Genomic DNA, 14,682 nt, shown 5'->3' with positions numbered 1-14,682 from the left:
TATTCGTTTATGCAAGAAATCATGGTCAAGTGCTCCACCATCCTAGGCAACCTTGTCCTTTGCCTTCCAGTTGGCTATATAGTAACATCATACTTTTTTTTTTTCCCCTCCAGGAGATTTCCATCCTCAAAGTTTAAAGGTGAAAATTATGTATAAAGTGATACGTAATTAAAAGTATAAAACTTTATTGAGCAGTGCAAGAGAAGCTATTGAAAGTTTGTTGTCTTCAGTGAAGGCTGTTCTGTGATCCACACAAGAGTCTTTATCTTGTGCAAGTATTGCAGGGGGTTCATGTGAGCCCAGTGCACACTGTCTCCGAACAGTCCTGTTTTCCTACTCCTACAGAAGATACAACTGTCTTATTCTTAACATGGTATTTAGCCTTACAGTGAGGAAAGCCCTACTCTGTCTTGACTAGGAAATCCATTTAGCAGCTAAAGTTTGCAGTCTTCCTCAGGAAGCAAAAATTTTTAAGCCTTACCCATCTAGGAAGTGATGTTTTAGTACAGCAAAAGATACATAGGACATGCTTCAAATCTCTGCTTTGGGTCTTGAGGGTTGCAGGAGCTTCTTGATGAGAAAGCTTTCATAAAATTTTAATGTGGTCAAAACATGTATTTTCCCTAACTTTTTTGTGGAAACAGTGAAGCCATTCTGGCTGAGACTTCCTAGAAAATGCTTACCATGGCAGAGATTCCATGTAATTGCTTTGGCAAAGCTGCAGGGAACTGAGAACAGTTTTACAGGAAGTGTTGGGGCTGATTGTGTCTAGCCAGTGTTGCACCTGCATGATTTGCAAACATTATCTTCTGAGTGAAAGCCATTGTTGGCCAGCAGCTATCCCTGAGAAATATTGGGACAACGAGGTGTTCTCTTCTACTTGGATGATATTGCTGCTTCAGGCTATGCATATGTGTTAGTGTCTGATGGACAAGTACTGATTTACAGTCACCTTTACCAGCCACTCCTGCTGGTGTTGTCACTTCTGTGTGCACCAGATGAGGGCCAGCATCAACTCTGGCAAGAGCTTTGCTGGTCCAGAAGCTGCTAGGTTTGATAGTGGGGCTGTCACAGCTGGTAAGCAACTGCTTGATAGGAGGTTGAAGTCTTTGGCCAATATCATCTCAATATCCTGGTTGGGAGGTATTGAGTTCACAGTGTCTTGGGCTTGAGCAAGGATAGACCTGGAAGATGTGATGTGACAGTGTCAGTGTGGCCTTGTAGGTGACTCCAGAATGCTGTTTGTTACTGCTTTGCTGAGCACTACCAGGATGGAGAACGGTGACTACAGAGCCCTTCCCTTAAGAAACTTCCTAGGGGGTGGTTTCCAATGTTGTATCCAGTAGACTTCTTTAATGCCCTGCATGTATGTGGGCAGGGCAGTACAGATGAAACAGGTAACTGTCTTGGTGGTTTGATACCCTGTGCTGTTAAATTTGGCTAACCTGATCAAGTCAGTGCTCTTGGAAAACCTACTGCCTTGGGGCATGGCTGAGTTCTGAATGGAGGTGACTTGGTTCAAACTGTAATAATGCCAGTGTGACAGGAATGACAGCAGAATATTTGCATCAGTTGGCTCAATCTAACTGTTGCTAAACAAGCATAAGAAATGTTTCTGCTTATTAATCATCTGCAGCACATGTGGGTGTTCTGTAAGATAGGACTTTTTTTGTAATGTGCACTGTGGTTTTGATAACTGAAGGGTGCATGATCACAGCATTTGGAGCCTGAAGTCATGACACTGACACCATTTCTGCTTTTTGTTAGGAGCTTGATCTTTGGGTAGCAACAATCTGTCTGCAGGTACTTTGTTGATTTGAGTATTTTTAGCTTCCAGAATGTACAACTGTATTAGCATTGGATGGGTTTGGGGAAGTAGGTAAGTTTGAAATGCAGCATTTCCAGAGTAAGTACAGGAGCTGATGGCACTGTTTTTCTGAACAGTTCTTGTATCTTGAAGCAAAATGTTCCTCTCCATACTGGGACTGTTTGCCTTGGATGCCTGTTGTGGTAGGCTTTACTGTGGCTCTTCTATGAGTAAAGAAGACTGACAAATGGAAAACCTGGCAATTCAGGGGGAAATCCTTCTGTGGAAGGGTTGCACTAATGGCTGGCATTAACATAAAGCCCAAGCAGTTTAATACAAGCCCAACTATGTTAGAGCAAAGTCAAATTTGTCTTTTAGGCATCCAGCTTGGCATCTGGATGGAGCTTTGGAAAGCTTAAATAACCTTGTCCTAAGAGTGGACCACACCTAAAAGGTTTTTGAGTATGATGTGGATATCTTCAAGGTAGCTTCTGAATACTATTTGAATAAAACTAACTTGGTTTTAGGTTCTTTCCTCCTCTGCTGAATTTTTTATGGATTTTACAGTTTCAGTGAACCAATTGGGTGATTTTACCAATTTTGACTGTGGCAGAAGTTAATGGCGCTCCTACATTTTGTCTAAAAAGCAATTTGCCTGTGCTATAGACCAGTGGTTTTACTTGTGATGTGATTTTTCTTTTGCCTTTTTTTAAGGTGTTTCTTAAGTTGTATTGGGGTTTGTTTTGTTGGGTTTTTTTAGTATATTTTTTTATGATATTATTTTTATTTTCTCTTTTTATTGTGATGGAATGTTTCATTCTGACACTGGGCATTTTAAGAAACAGAATCAGAAAGGATTTCTTTGTACTGTTCCCTCACACTGTGGTATCCTTTTTTGCTGCTTATTTTGAATATCTGATCATTTAAAGACAGAGAGAAAAAAGATGTCTGAGATGCTGGACAAGGGAGCAAACAGAAAAAGGCCATTTATGAGGAAAACATGAGGCTTTGCTCACTTAGCTCAGTAGAAGGAAAGCCAAGAAGGGATGTGGTAACACTGTGTGTATGAAAACATCTTGTAAGGGATGGGAAGGGGGTAAACACCAGGGAGGGAAATTAGATGAAGAACAGCATCGGCACAAGAATAAATGGATATAAACTCTTCCTATAAGAGCTTTGAAACAGTATTCTGACTTCCAGCATAGTTACTGTAGGATGGGTTGTAGGACAGACTTTAATGCTTCGACCCGGTTCAGGATGGAGCGGGATCACTCGGGGAAAGGGATTGTGTGGCTGCCTTTGACAGAAGTCTGTGAATGCCGGAGTGCAGAAGGTGAATGCTCTGCTCTACACAAGCAGTTGCATGGATCTCTCCTGCCATAGTCTTGCTTGAATTTCTCTAGTATAATTTTGAGTCAGTTCCTGAAAAAAAAATAAAGCAAAAAGAACCCCTCAAAAACTCCAGTGCTGTTCTGTATGGATGTCGTGTCAGCTCAGAGGAAGGTCAGCTTTGGGGAGAGCTGCAGTTTAGCTGTGGTATTTAGGAGGGATCAATAAAAGCTGTAAAATGGGTTCCAGAAAACTGTTTCCAAATCTGTTGTGTTGAATGTCTGTTGGAAGTCACCTGCTTGAGTTAGGGAGCTGTTGGTTCTTTCTCTGTGTAGCTTCAAGCTACACTTGCTGTAGGTAAATCTCCTAAGGGGTGTATTGGAACAGAACACTTGATAGTCTATTAAAGCATGCATACAGAGTCAAATTTTTATAAGAAATGCCAACAGTAGCTATTTAGAGGGTGTTGGCATGCATGGGGGGGGGAGAAGAAGAAGTGTGCACGGGCAGACTAGAGAGAAATGAAAATACAAATATGGAATTATTAAAGGCTTCAAGTTAAGATATTGTAAGGATCATTCAGGGTTTGAGATCAACATTTTATTAGACCTCACAAAACTGTTTCTTCAGCAAACATAGTCCAAAGCCCTTATGGCTGAAGTCTTAAAAAGTATTTCTTCCTTAAAGTGTTGATACTTTGAGTTCAGTCTTCAGTGGAAGATTGCTTCTAGATTAAGTATTTGCCCTGTTCTGTAGGGATATGGCTGCAGCTTGTGAAGATGCTGTGTGCTCATTTTGAAAATGCTTGTCGTGTGATTAATGCTTTGGTTAAGCTGTGTGTTTAGGTTTGACTAATTCCTAGAAGACTTAAATGACTATTTCTTTTCTAAAAGTGTGTGCAAATTGTGTATCTAGTAGGGCTTGGGCTTGTTTTCAAGATACAGCAAAAGTTCAAATTGTTTACTAATCTTCCAGCAGAGATACAGGCTGGTTTATTCTCTCGTTAATCACATACCTTAAACTTTCCTTGAATCCAACTCTGCACAAAGTGGTTGCTGATATTAATATTCAGAAGTTTAATACCATTTTTAGTTTCTTGCGTTTCGTGTCTCGCAATCTTGAAGAGCAGGCCCACATTCCAGACAGGCGACATCTTAATTTAGATCTTTGCTTGGGATGCTTAGGGAAAAATTGTAGTGCCTGTTGTCAAGGGAAGATCTTGAACATGTTTTAGAAAATTCTTCAGGTCATCTTATTCTTTGTTGTGGTGAAAATCTTAGAAGCGTTAAGGTTGCAGGCTGAAGTTGCTGCCTTTATTCACAAAACCACAGGGATGCTTTTCTCAAAGTACAAACCTTTGACCAAAAGTTGATTTAAGAGATACAGCACTGTTTCAAAAGTATTCAGTTGGACTTTTGATACTGTTTACCAGTTAGTTCCTAAACAAGGCAGCTCTTGCTTGTACACAAATAAGTTTCTCTGCCTGCCTGGACAAGGAACTTCAGAGTTACTATGATTAGCTCTGGAATGTGGAGTTTCTTAAGCTGCCCATCACTTTTTTTGTCTGTCTCAAATCTCAGTCATCATTTGCTTATCCACACTTCCAGTGGAGAGCTGGAGTAAAACAGAAGCGTTAACTTCTCAGCCCAGTTACCAGGACTTACTAACGCCAATAATGAGGAACAAAATTCAGTGCAGGATTTTGAAGCGTGCTGCAACTGTAAGACTGCAACACAATCCGAATCTTTCATTGTTTCAAAAAAGCTATTTGTATCAGTTTTCTCTTACAAGTCTTAGGTACTGCAGGAATTTGAAGACATGTGGGTATCTAAACCTCAAAACCAGAAAAGTGGATCTTTTGAAGTATTGTCAAGAGCCAGTAACTCCTTTGTTCTAAGCAGGATGTGCTTTTGTAGACACTTGTCTCATTCCACATTTAGGACCTTTCAGGAAGGATGTTGTACAGTGTCCTAAGGTTGCTTTGTTCTGTTTAACCAGCTTTTGGAATGCAGTAATAGCTCTCTGACACCTGTGCTGGTTTTTTTGTTTGCCTATTTGTTTAAGCAAACTGCCTTTTCTTCCCTACTTCTGCCATAGCAAATTAAGTTAATAACGAGGTACATCTCTCTCAATAGTTGTGATATTTAGTCACTCCATAATTTGCACTCTTCCAGTTGAGTGTTTCTTTCAGATTTTGATGTTTTCTGAATATTTGTATTATCTCCAAGTCACTTATAAATTCAATTTGAAGACATTGTGAGGTTTTAAGTCTTGAAACCATTTCTAACTCTTACTGCAAGCTCTTCGAAGCATGGTCTGTTCCTGTTTTGAAGATCACTAAAGAGAATAAAATGAAGTCCTGATCCTCTGATACTCTTTTGGACTGGGAAGTATCAAACTACTGGTAAAAGCACTTCCAGATTGACTGGTAGAAATGTAAAGTCCTGCAGTATGACCTTGTGTGCCTTTCTGCCTGATTTGCATAAGGTGGGCCTTGCAAATGTTCCAGCTTGGGGAAGAGTTTGAACTGGAGTCCATCCATGTCTTGTTAAAAACACACCGTTGTCATCCAGTCTTGCAAACCCACCGAAAAAAAAGAAATATTACTAGTTTTGCTGCAGCTGGGATTGCTTGTTAGGCAGCTACCATGGGGTGATTCTATCTGTCTTTTCCTCATGCAGTAATATCCGTGCTTGCTTTGAAATCAGTGTCTCAACCATACTGTGATTTTTTATTATTATTTTTATTTTGTATCTACTTTCTTTTTCATCCAGTTGATCATTTTATTCTGGGTAAAAACTGATTAGTCTGAACTGTTCCTGACACAGCCATGTTGACTTTCTTCATGGCTTTTGATGAGCTGCCTTTGTAGGTGCTTACAAATACACTGTTTTTAATAATGTGCTTCAATACACTCCTAGGAATTCTGACTGCATTTGAATTTGTTTGGCTTTCCTTTAGACTGGTACTATATCTTCTCCTTCATGAACGTGCAGAGTTGAGGAATGGTTGCTTTTAGCTAGGGTGACCCCTGCTCATATACGTAATAACCTGTGGTCTGTGTATGAAGCAACTCCTTGTGACAAGGGGAGAAAACATCTCAATTACCTTGGTGACCTAAAGTGGCTGAGCAGTTGCACCGACTCTAGAATTCAGAGAACACACTAAAATGTGTGCAAAAAGAAAAAAAGTAGGTGCACACAGGACTGAAGGTTGTGTTTGAAAGTGTCTTAAGCAAATCTGAATGTAGTTCTTAAACATGTGTTCTGGTTTCTTTTAGCTTTTACTGTTATTAGAAGGATTAACCTTCTTCTGAAGACCTGAGCAACAAGACAGTGCATTTACTTCTCTATTCACTGTTATTTATCTGTTCATGTACCTGTTCTCCCCTCTTACTTTGTGTGCCTCTGGACCCTCTTCCTATTTGCAGGATGAGGTGCAGTTAGCAAGAGAGAGCTCACTTACTCTGTTGTTGTTCCTGTGTTCACACGTCTTTTTTAAGTCCTTTTCCTTTGTCACATCATACATCCATGCTGTAATATGCAATTGAATTAATCTTGGAACACTGAAGAAGCTCCTGATACTGATCTCTAGATACATTTCCTATCACTTCTTTGTATCAGAGTTTTTTATGTCTGTTAACTTGTTGTAATCTTTATCTGCCAGCTCATGCATTCCTTTAGATTGGAGTGGGAAATGTTCAATCTGCAACATCCATATTGAATAGCCCGTGGCTGCATGAATAATGCTACTGTGTAACTTCAATGTGTGGTCTTCCAGGATATTTTAAAGCTCTTTGCAGTTCTCAGAAAGAAAAATAAAGTCTTGTTTCTGTCTCTACATTCTCTCTTTCTGTTCTTTACATTCAAAAGCCTTTCAGCTTGTGATGGAGTTATCAACTCCTATCGCTGTCATCCTATTATTTCCTATATATTGGACTGTATACCTGTTTTTTTGTTTCGTCTGTGTAATTGGAAGTAGTCCATTGCTAGTCTTGGCTGCCATCTCTGCAACAGTTGTGTCAAGCCTGTTCTAAAACTTCTGGGGTTGTCCTGTGTAGAGTCAGGAGCTGGACTCTGATCCTTGGAAGTCCCTTCCAACTCAGGATATTCTGTGGTTCTGTAATTTATCTTCTGCCATATAGAGTGGGTATCCTGGTGACCATCCTGCTTCTTCTGTCTTTTTTTACGACTTAGTCTTACCCTGTGGCTGATTACATGGGAGGTTGTTTTGGTGGTGTTTTTTTCTTTTTCTGAGATAAGTTTCCTCATGAATAAACAGAAATCAAATGATACAGTACAACACTGCTTCTTTTCTCTTGTGCTTGTTCTTCTTAAACTATGTTAGTATTCCCTTCCTACCAAGTCTGATGTTGATTCAGCTTCTGGTGTCTGGTTTCTCATCCACTGTTTGCAGTGTTCCTGGCTCTTTAGCAGACAGCTCAGCAAACTCAGCAGCCATGCTGCCTTACCATTACTCTGTGAAAAATTGCATTTTCTTGTTCTCTGACAGCCCTTTGGTTCCCAAGTTTTTTACTGGGTATACCATGTACATTTTAATTTGTATATCATTCAAACCTAGCTAAAAATCTGCCAAATGAGCCGTATTTGTCTTCTAGAAGGTAGGTTGAAGTAAAGCTCTTGTTCATGATCACAGCAACATCCTGTACACAGTGAGTACTGCATCCCTCTGCAGAATCTCTGTCCCTCTGCTGAGGAATGCTGATAAAATCCTGCCTGGACATTTGATTCCCAGAACATTATTCTTGAAACCCTGCTTCATCCAGATGCCTCCACTTCCCTTAAAAGCTGTGTTTCAGGGCCTGTTGGTGAGGAATAGTTTATGGTTCCTTCTGAGTAGTGTCACTGTTGCTCTTGGAGTGGATGAGCTGTATCCACTGTGGATGTTTTTTCCAGATCTGTATTATGTTAGTGACTTACACTAGAACTCCTACAATCTCCAGTACTGTGAAAACTGTGTAGGAGGTTTTCAAGGATATTAAGGAACTCCTTCAGTAAATTCAGAGCAGGAATTATCAGAAACTTTAAAGCCATTTTTGGTGACAGCTTTCAGATAAAACCGCAGTCAGAAGAACAATTTACAGGGTTGATGATGTCTTTTACCTGTTGTATTCTCTGCCAAGGGTTATCTCTAAAAGGAGGGAGAGAGGGTAACTTGTCCTGGCTTATTGAAGTGATTGTTGCTCACCCTGGTGTCTTCTGGCAGCATTTGGCACACCTAAGCTGATCTTAGATGTAGATGCTGTCCTTGTCCTGTGTAGCTTCTAGTGTAAGAAAAGGGCAGGAGATAAATAAATAGATATATAAAAATATATATATATATATGTCTGTATATATATATATGTATATATGAGAGAATACTATAGAATACTTTGGTATAACACCTTTCAATAAAGTTTATCAGTATAATTACACCAATAAATTTGACTTAATGTATTGCAGTTGGATCAGTTCCATAGTAAACGTTGTGGTCTCTAATATTTTAATTCTCTGGCATCTGAAATGTGATATTCAGCATATCACATGACTTCTAAAATAGAAGTATGGCTTGGAGTACCCTGAAGTGCAGATATGTATGTGTGCAGTAAGAGAAAATGAAGTGTGTTTTCCACTAACTAGGTTATTTAGTACAAGTGAGAACATTGCAAAACTACATTTCTACTTCCCCATTTCCTTTTGTCCATTGGATCTGGCTGAGGGGAGATGATTATGCCAATAGTAGTCAAGGTGAAAAGTAGTGCTGGGAGCTGGGAGTGCTTAGCTCAGCTCCGGCTGCTGTAAGAAAATCCTAAGCTTTTTAAGTTGCACAGTTTCTATGCTGATTGTTCTTACAAAATCAGAGGGAGTGGTGTAATTACTGCGTACATTTGTGGTTTCTGTCTTCCTCCAAGCTGTTCACCAGGCCGGGCAGTTATCTGAGTGTATTTTTTTACATACTGCTATCTGCTGGTTTTTCCCTACTTTTTAAAAGGCCTTTAAAAGTTGGCAGTTGATTTCATATGAAGCTTGGAGAAGTCAGTTATACAAACAGTTGTTTAGGTTAATAAGAAGGTTTAGGTTCAGAAGTTTGAGTTCTTCCAGTGACTGAGGGTTGCCAGAGGTCCCAGCACTCAATCTAGCCATGAGGACACGGATGCTATGGGGAGCTGCTGTGGCATGGTTGTGGTGGAATTAATGCTTTAAAGAAGGTGAGAGAACCCACCCAGCCTCTGTGAAACCTCTGTCTTCCTTTCAAATGCTCCTGAAACCAATGACTGAACTTGAAATATGACTGGATACCAGGAGCATAATACAGCTGTAACATAAAATATAATAGAAAAGGTAATGATGTTGTATTGTTGAAATCAGGAAGCACATGTGGTCCAGGATCTTGTTGTTGGGCCAGCCCAGTAAGAACACAGCCCAGAAATGCAGGCTGTGGCTTGCAGTAGACACTTCTGAGGAAGTTTCTATAGTTCTTTTATGTTGCAGTATTTGGAAGCTTTTCCATAAGTGTTGACATTATATTCCTATTCTCGATCTGCAGGCACTTCTTCCTTTGTTTGTTTTTCCCTCTCCTCTTTTCTTCTTTTGAAGGCCTTGAGATTCTGAGGGGAAAGCTACAGTAGGAAAGTGCCGTGCGTGGTGGCAAAGGTATGAGTGGAACTGAAGGCATCTGTTCAGTAGATCTCTGAGGAAATGGCTTCAGCAATGCTGCAGAAGTTTCTGTGTCATTCATGAGTATTCAGATGGTAGTTCTACCTTGGAGCTCTCTGAACAGACAATTATTCTTAGTATGGAGTCCCACTGCAATCTCTGAGTCAGTATTGTTGAATAATTAATCTGTCAAAAAAAAAGCTATGATGCTCTTGTAAATAATATTTACTGGCTGAAATAAAAAACAATAAAAAACAAAAGCATCTGTCATGTTATAGGGAAGGCTGGGAGAAAGGAAGGAAGTAAAAATCATTTTATTGAATAAGATTTGGGACAGAAATACAAATAGATTGATCTTCTACTCTTCAAAGGATCTCTAACAGTAGGAACAAATAAAATGACAGTGCAGAGAATTTACTCTGTAAAAGCCTCTGTGACAAGGTGCTCAACTTCAGGTGTCAAACAGGGTTTATTTGTAACCTTCGGATGGCGTCTCTTTCTGCTCTATTAAAAATCACAAGAAACAGCAGTGGGAATTTGGATATTTTTCCCTTCACCTATGGCTTGGGGAAAGGGGGTGCACATGGGCAATGTCCACTTGCAAAATAACTTTCAGATGAATCTTCAAAAGGGAAGCTTTCCTGAACAAGCATCCCCATGGAAATAAATACACATTCAACTACTTATTAGTGGATTCTTCTCCTGCCCGATCCTGCTCTAGATTCAGATGCCTCCTGCTGGGAATCTGCTCTGTGAGCCAGCTGATTTCCAGAGCATGAGCTGTAGCGAGCTGAGGTTTGGCTGGAGGCAGTTCTGTGTTCATACCTCCTGCATGTTGGGCAGATGATCTCAGGTGCAGATCAGAGATGACGTGCGGAGACCGAGGGAGGTTGTAAGTCAAGCCAGAAGGGATCTGTCCATGTCTGTCTGAAGGAAGTGCTGCTTTGCAGGTGCTGGGTAAAACTGCAGAAGCTTCAGAAAGAATGGGCATTTATTGGGAAAACAAATAAGACTGGAACAAGAAACTAAGCAGGTAATAAAGTAGAAATATCCTCATGGAGACGAGGGTGTTCTTACTTGATTATTTATGTTTGCAGCACAGTGGTGGTTGGATACAACCCAAAGCAGCAAGTTTTTCCTCAGGAAGGGGAGAGAAACTGTAAAGAAGATTATGCCCTGTGCAATTGTGCTATGCAGGACAGATGGGTGTGAGTGCATTCCTGAGACGTGCTGAGCCTTTGGTTCGGGAGACCTTTTTCTCCATTGAACAGCTGTGTATATACATAATACACAATACCTGTACAAAGATTTGGGCTGTGGCAGCTGTTTGGTATCCCCAGGTAGCTGAAGGTGTTAGAAGGTCTTAAATATCCTTTCCAGCAGGCACTTGATGGAGTGGTGTAGGACATGAGAGTTAAGTCAGTGGTGCTGATGTTTTGCATGTTTAGTTAATAACTAATAAAGAGGTGCATTGTACTTATTTATAGTATAAGGATGTTCTGTAGCAATAAACCTCAGTTCCAGCTGGACAATTGGATCCTTGTCCAGATCCTGCTAGAGTTTCCTAGCTGTTTACGGGGGTGTTAACAGGGCTCACAGATGGTTGTCTCATGCTTCTTTTAATTGTAACTTTCCAGTTAAAATTAAAGGGAAGCAGTTGCTTTGTGGTGTCTCCCCTGAACTGGAAGACAGCAGAGGGTGAGATAACACTTCACCAGTCCTGTGCATCTGGGTGGGGATTGTTGAGGTCCAGTTGAAGTTGTGTTTGGAGGGTGGGAATGTTTGGTAAGTGAGAGGAGGGTTTATGGGCACACCTTCACTGTGCTGATCAGCATTCCTGGCTGTGGCTGCTGTGAACAGCCTCCCCTGATTGAATTGTTTGGGCTCACAGTTACTGTGCTTGTTATCCTGATGCATTTGAAATTTGTTGGTGAGTTGGCAAGACTCCGTGGAGCCATGACGTGCTCTGAGTGTTCATTTTTTTCAGCTGGTTGTTCTGTGGTTTATAGAGTCATTGAATCACGTAGGTTGGAAAAAACCCCTTGAGACCATCAAGTGCAACTATTAACACCAGTCCCATGTCCCTAAGTGCCACATCCACACCTTTTTTGAACATATCCAGGGATGGTGATGCCGCTATTCTGGTGGACTTTGAGGTGTTTCTATGTGTGTTTCTACCTATAATATCTTAGTTGTTTATGAACTTGAGATTGAAGTAAGTAAGGACTCTGATACTGCACAGAGGGACTGCACTTAGGGTTGTAGAAGCAAACATAACTTTCTAAAGACCAGACTTACTGGTCTGTCATTTCAATATTCATATAATATTGTTTCTATTTCTTAGTATCTCGTCCCCTCTCTGCTTCTAATTTGTGTGTCTAAAAAAATAACTAAACAAAACTGACACAACAAAAATCTCTGACAGCTCCATTGCAGACAGTAATTAATTTCCTGCAGACAGTAGCCATTTATGGTACTTCAGAAGTTAGAGGATGATAAGTGGTAGTATATTATAGACTTTACAAACTTAGAAACTACTTTTTTTAGCTCTCCTATACATGCCCTTGATGAGTCAGTACCCATTCCTCTTTGGGATCACCCCAAGAAGGTGGCTTCCTACCAACATTGTCCAAGTCCGTCTGCCTAATCCTTTCCCTCTCAGTTACCTCACATGGTTTCCTAATTTCTTACCAATTTTTCCAAGTTCCTTCTATTTCCACTTCTGATCCTGACTTCTGTAGGAACATAAATCCAACAAATATTTTTTTTCTTCTTCCACTTCCTCCATTTTGGACACTGTCTTCTCTATTCCTATGGAACTTCTATTCCATGTTGTTTGTGTTTCAGTGGGGAAATAGGCTTTGTTTGTTTGTTTGTTTGTTTTAAGAGTAATGGGAGTAGGAGATGAAGGACTTGCTTAGTACATAGAAGAGGCTGGATCCTGGAGCAGCCACTTGTAGGGCAGATCCGGCTTTGCTTCTCTAAATTTGGACTGAAAAGCCTGTGCTGAGCCATTTGGTGGAAATGACAAATAGTTTATCCAGAGCAAGATAACTGATTTTGAGCAAATCTAGCAAATGAGAATTCTGAGTTTTTAATGCCCTAATATGAAGTTCTTTAATGATCAGTAGGTATTTCAAGGGGTTTTTTACTTATTGTCTTTTTTATTCTGCTCTTCCAAAGTTTAATATATGATCAAGTTTCTGTGGATTATTACAGGGTCTAAAGGGTACATCTCTGATGGAGGGATTATCCTTGACCAAGTTCTAGGTACCTGCTGGAAAGAATGGAGGGCCAAAGTGCTTAAAAAAGAAAAAAGTTAATGTACCTGAGCATATCTGGGGGTTGTATGCATATGCATCTGAACTGTGGCAAATGCAAAGGAGATTTAAAGTAATATGGACTGGATTGCATGTCTGTGCTATAGACATGCCATGCTACAACTATTCCAGCCACGTGGATCCTGTTTTTGTAAATAAAGTGTTGGATTTGTGATGCTCTGTTTAGCCTGAAGAAAATGAAGCTGATTACAGAACCTGCCTGCTGCTTCTTTAGAAAATAGAAAATTACTATGTGGCAGTGGAACAGGCAGAGGTAAGATTCAAGAAATACTAATTTAAGGAGCTTGAGTTAGTCAAGCCCGACACTACTTAAGTTTCCAGCTGTCTTCTCTGTACTTAACTAGAGTTCAGCTGCATATTCCAGTAGGTTGCTGTTGGGGAAAAAAAAAAAAAGGATATTTTAAAAAATGTAGCTCCTCAGTACAGAAGTCCTTTCTCATCAAAGAAGAACAATGCATTTTGTCTTTGTTCTGTTTAATCTGAAAGGAAAGATGAGTCTGAAATGCAAAGTGCAAATGTGTGACTGTCTGTCCAGATCTGAAAGTGTGAATTTGACTTTTGCCTTAGGGTTGTCCTTCTGCGGTGGTGTTCAGTTGATTTGCCATGCTTTTTATTGCTCTTTTTTTAAAGGTTACTTAAATAAAACAACATGTTTTTACTTGCAGCACTTGAAGAATCGGAAAGTGACATTTATGTGCGATTCATGAGGTCACACAAGTGTTATGACATTGTTCCAACAAGCTCTAAGCTTGTTGTTTTCGACACTACGCTACAAGTGAGTATACTCCTTTCAGTCTGCCTTTGCTTGCAGTTCATTTTTTTTTAATGTTTCCTGACTGTTAAGTGAAAGCTGATCTCTTGAAGAGAAGCACTGCCATAGTGCTGTGCTTTGACTGTAGAAAACTGTATTGTTTCAACTGTATCTTTCATGTTATGCTAGAGGAGGAGTTGGGGGAAAGACTTCCTAGCAGAACAGAAAGAGAGGATGTAATTTGTTCTGCAGTTGGAATCTCTATCAAAATAAAAATTTCAAATGAGCCCAACTTATATTGGCCTCTTCATGGCTACCTGAATCTACAAAAAGACATTTGATGTAAGATCCTTGTGCAACAGCTAAAGAGTACCCAGGTGCTATGAGTCTGTTCCTGCTATACTGATAAGACAATTTAGGACTCAAATGGATGGCTTAATTATGCAAATTATTACATTCTCCAGAAAATTTTTGTTTTCAGCTTCTCATTTTGCATTTAATCAGTAAATCATCTGCTAGACTCTTGGCTCTGTCTGAAGAGTTTGTTTGCCAAAAGAAGGCATTAGCTGCCTGCTATAGAAGCAGACTAATCTGTTCTGCAGTGTGGTGGAAAGCTGTGGCTTTCTTTGTTTCCTGTATTTTGCAATTGGTATTTTTTTGCTTGCTTTGGTTTTTGCTGTTTCAGTGTGTTTTTCCTTGTAAAGATGCTCCAATTCTGACTTAACTAAGCCCATTAAGTAATTTTGGTCTGGAATGTACTACTCAGACCTCAGCTTTCCACAGTCAGAGGCAGCCATG

General features: G+C 40.0%; 1 protein-coding gene across 7 annotated transcripts in view; it reads left to right on the top strand.

The window, feature by feature from the left end:
- The window catches only part of PRKAG2 (protein kinase AMP-activated non-catalytic subunit gamma 2), a 212,908-nt gene that overhangs the window by 170,329 nt on the left and 27,897 nt on the right, over positions 1-14,682 (top strand). For all 7 annotated transcript variants that reach the window (XM_039570812.1, XM_039570818.1, XM_039570826.1 and 4 more), the window contains one exon: positions 13,799-13,908. In XM_039570812.1, the coding sequence (XP_039426746.1) occupies positions 13,799-13,908 (110 nt within the window). The remainder of the gene's footprint in view (positions 1-13,798; positions 13,909-14,682) is intronic.

Source organism: Corvus cornix, chromosome 2 (assembly GCF_000738735.6).
Source record: "Corvus cornix cornix isolate S_Up_H32 chromosome 2, ASM73873v5, whole genome shotgun sequence".
In the NCBI taxonomy this organism is placed as follows: Eukaryota; Metazoa; Chordata; class Aves; order Passeriformes; family Corvidae; genus Corvus; species Corvus cornix.
Note: the sequence above shows the minus strand (reverse complement) of the source record. Positions and strands in the feature narration are given on the sequence as shown.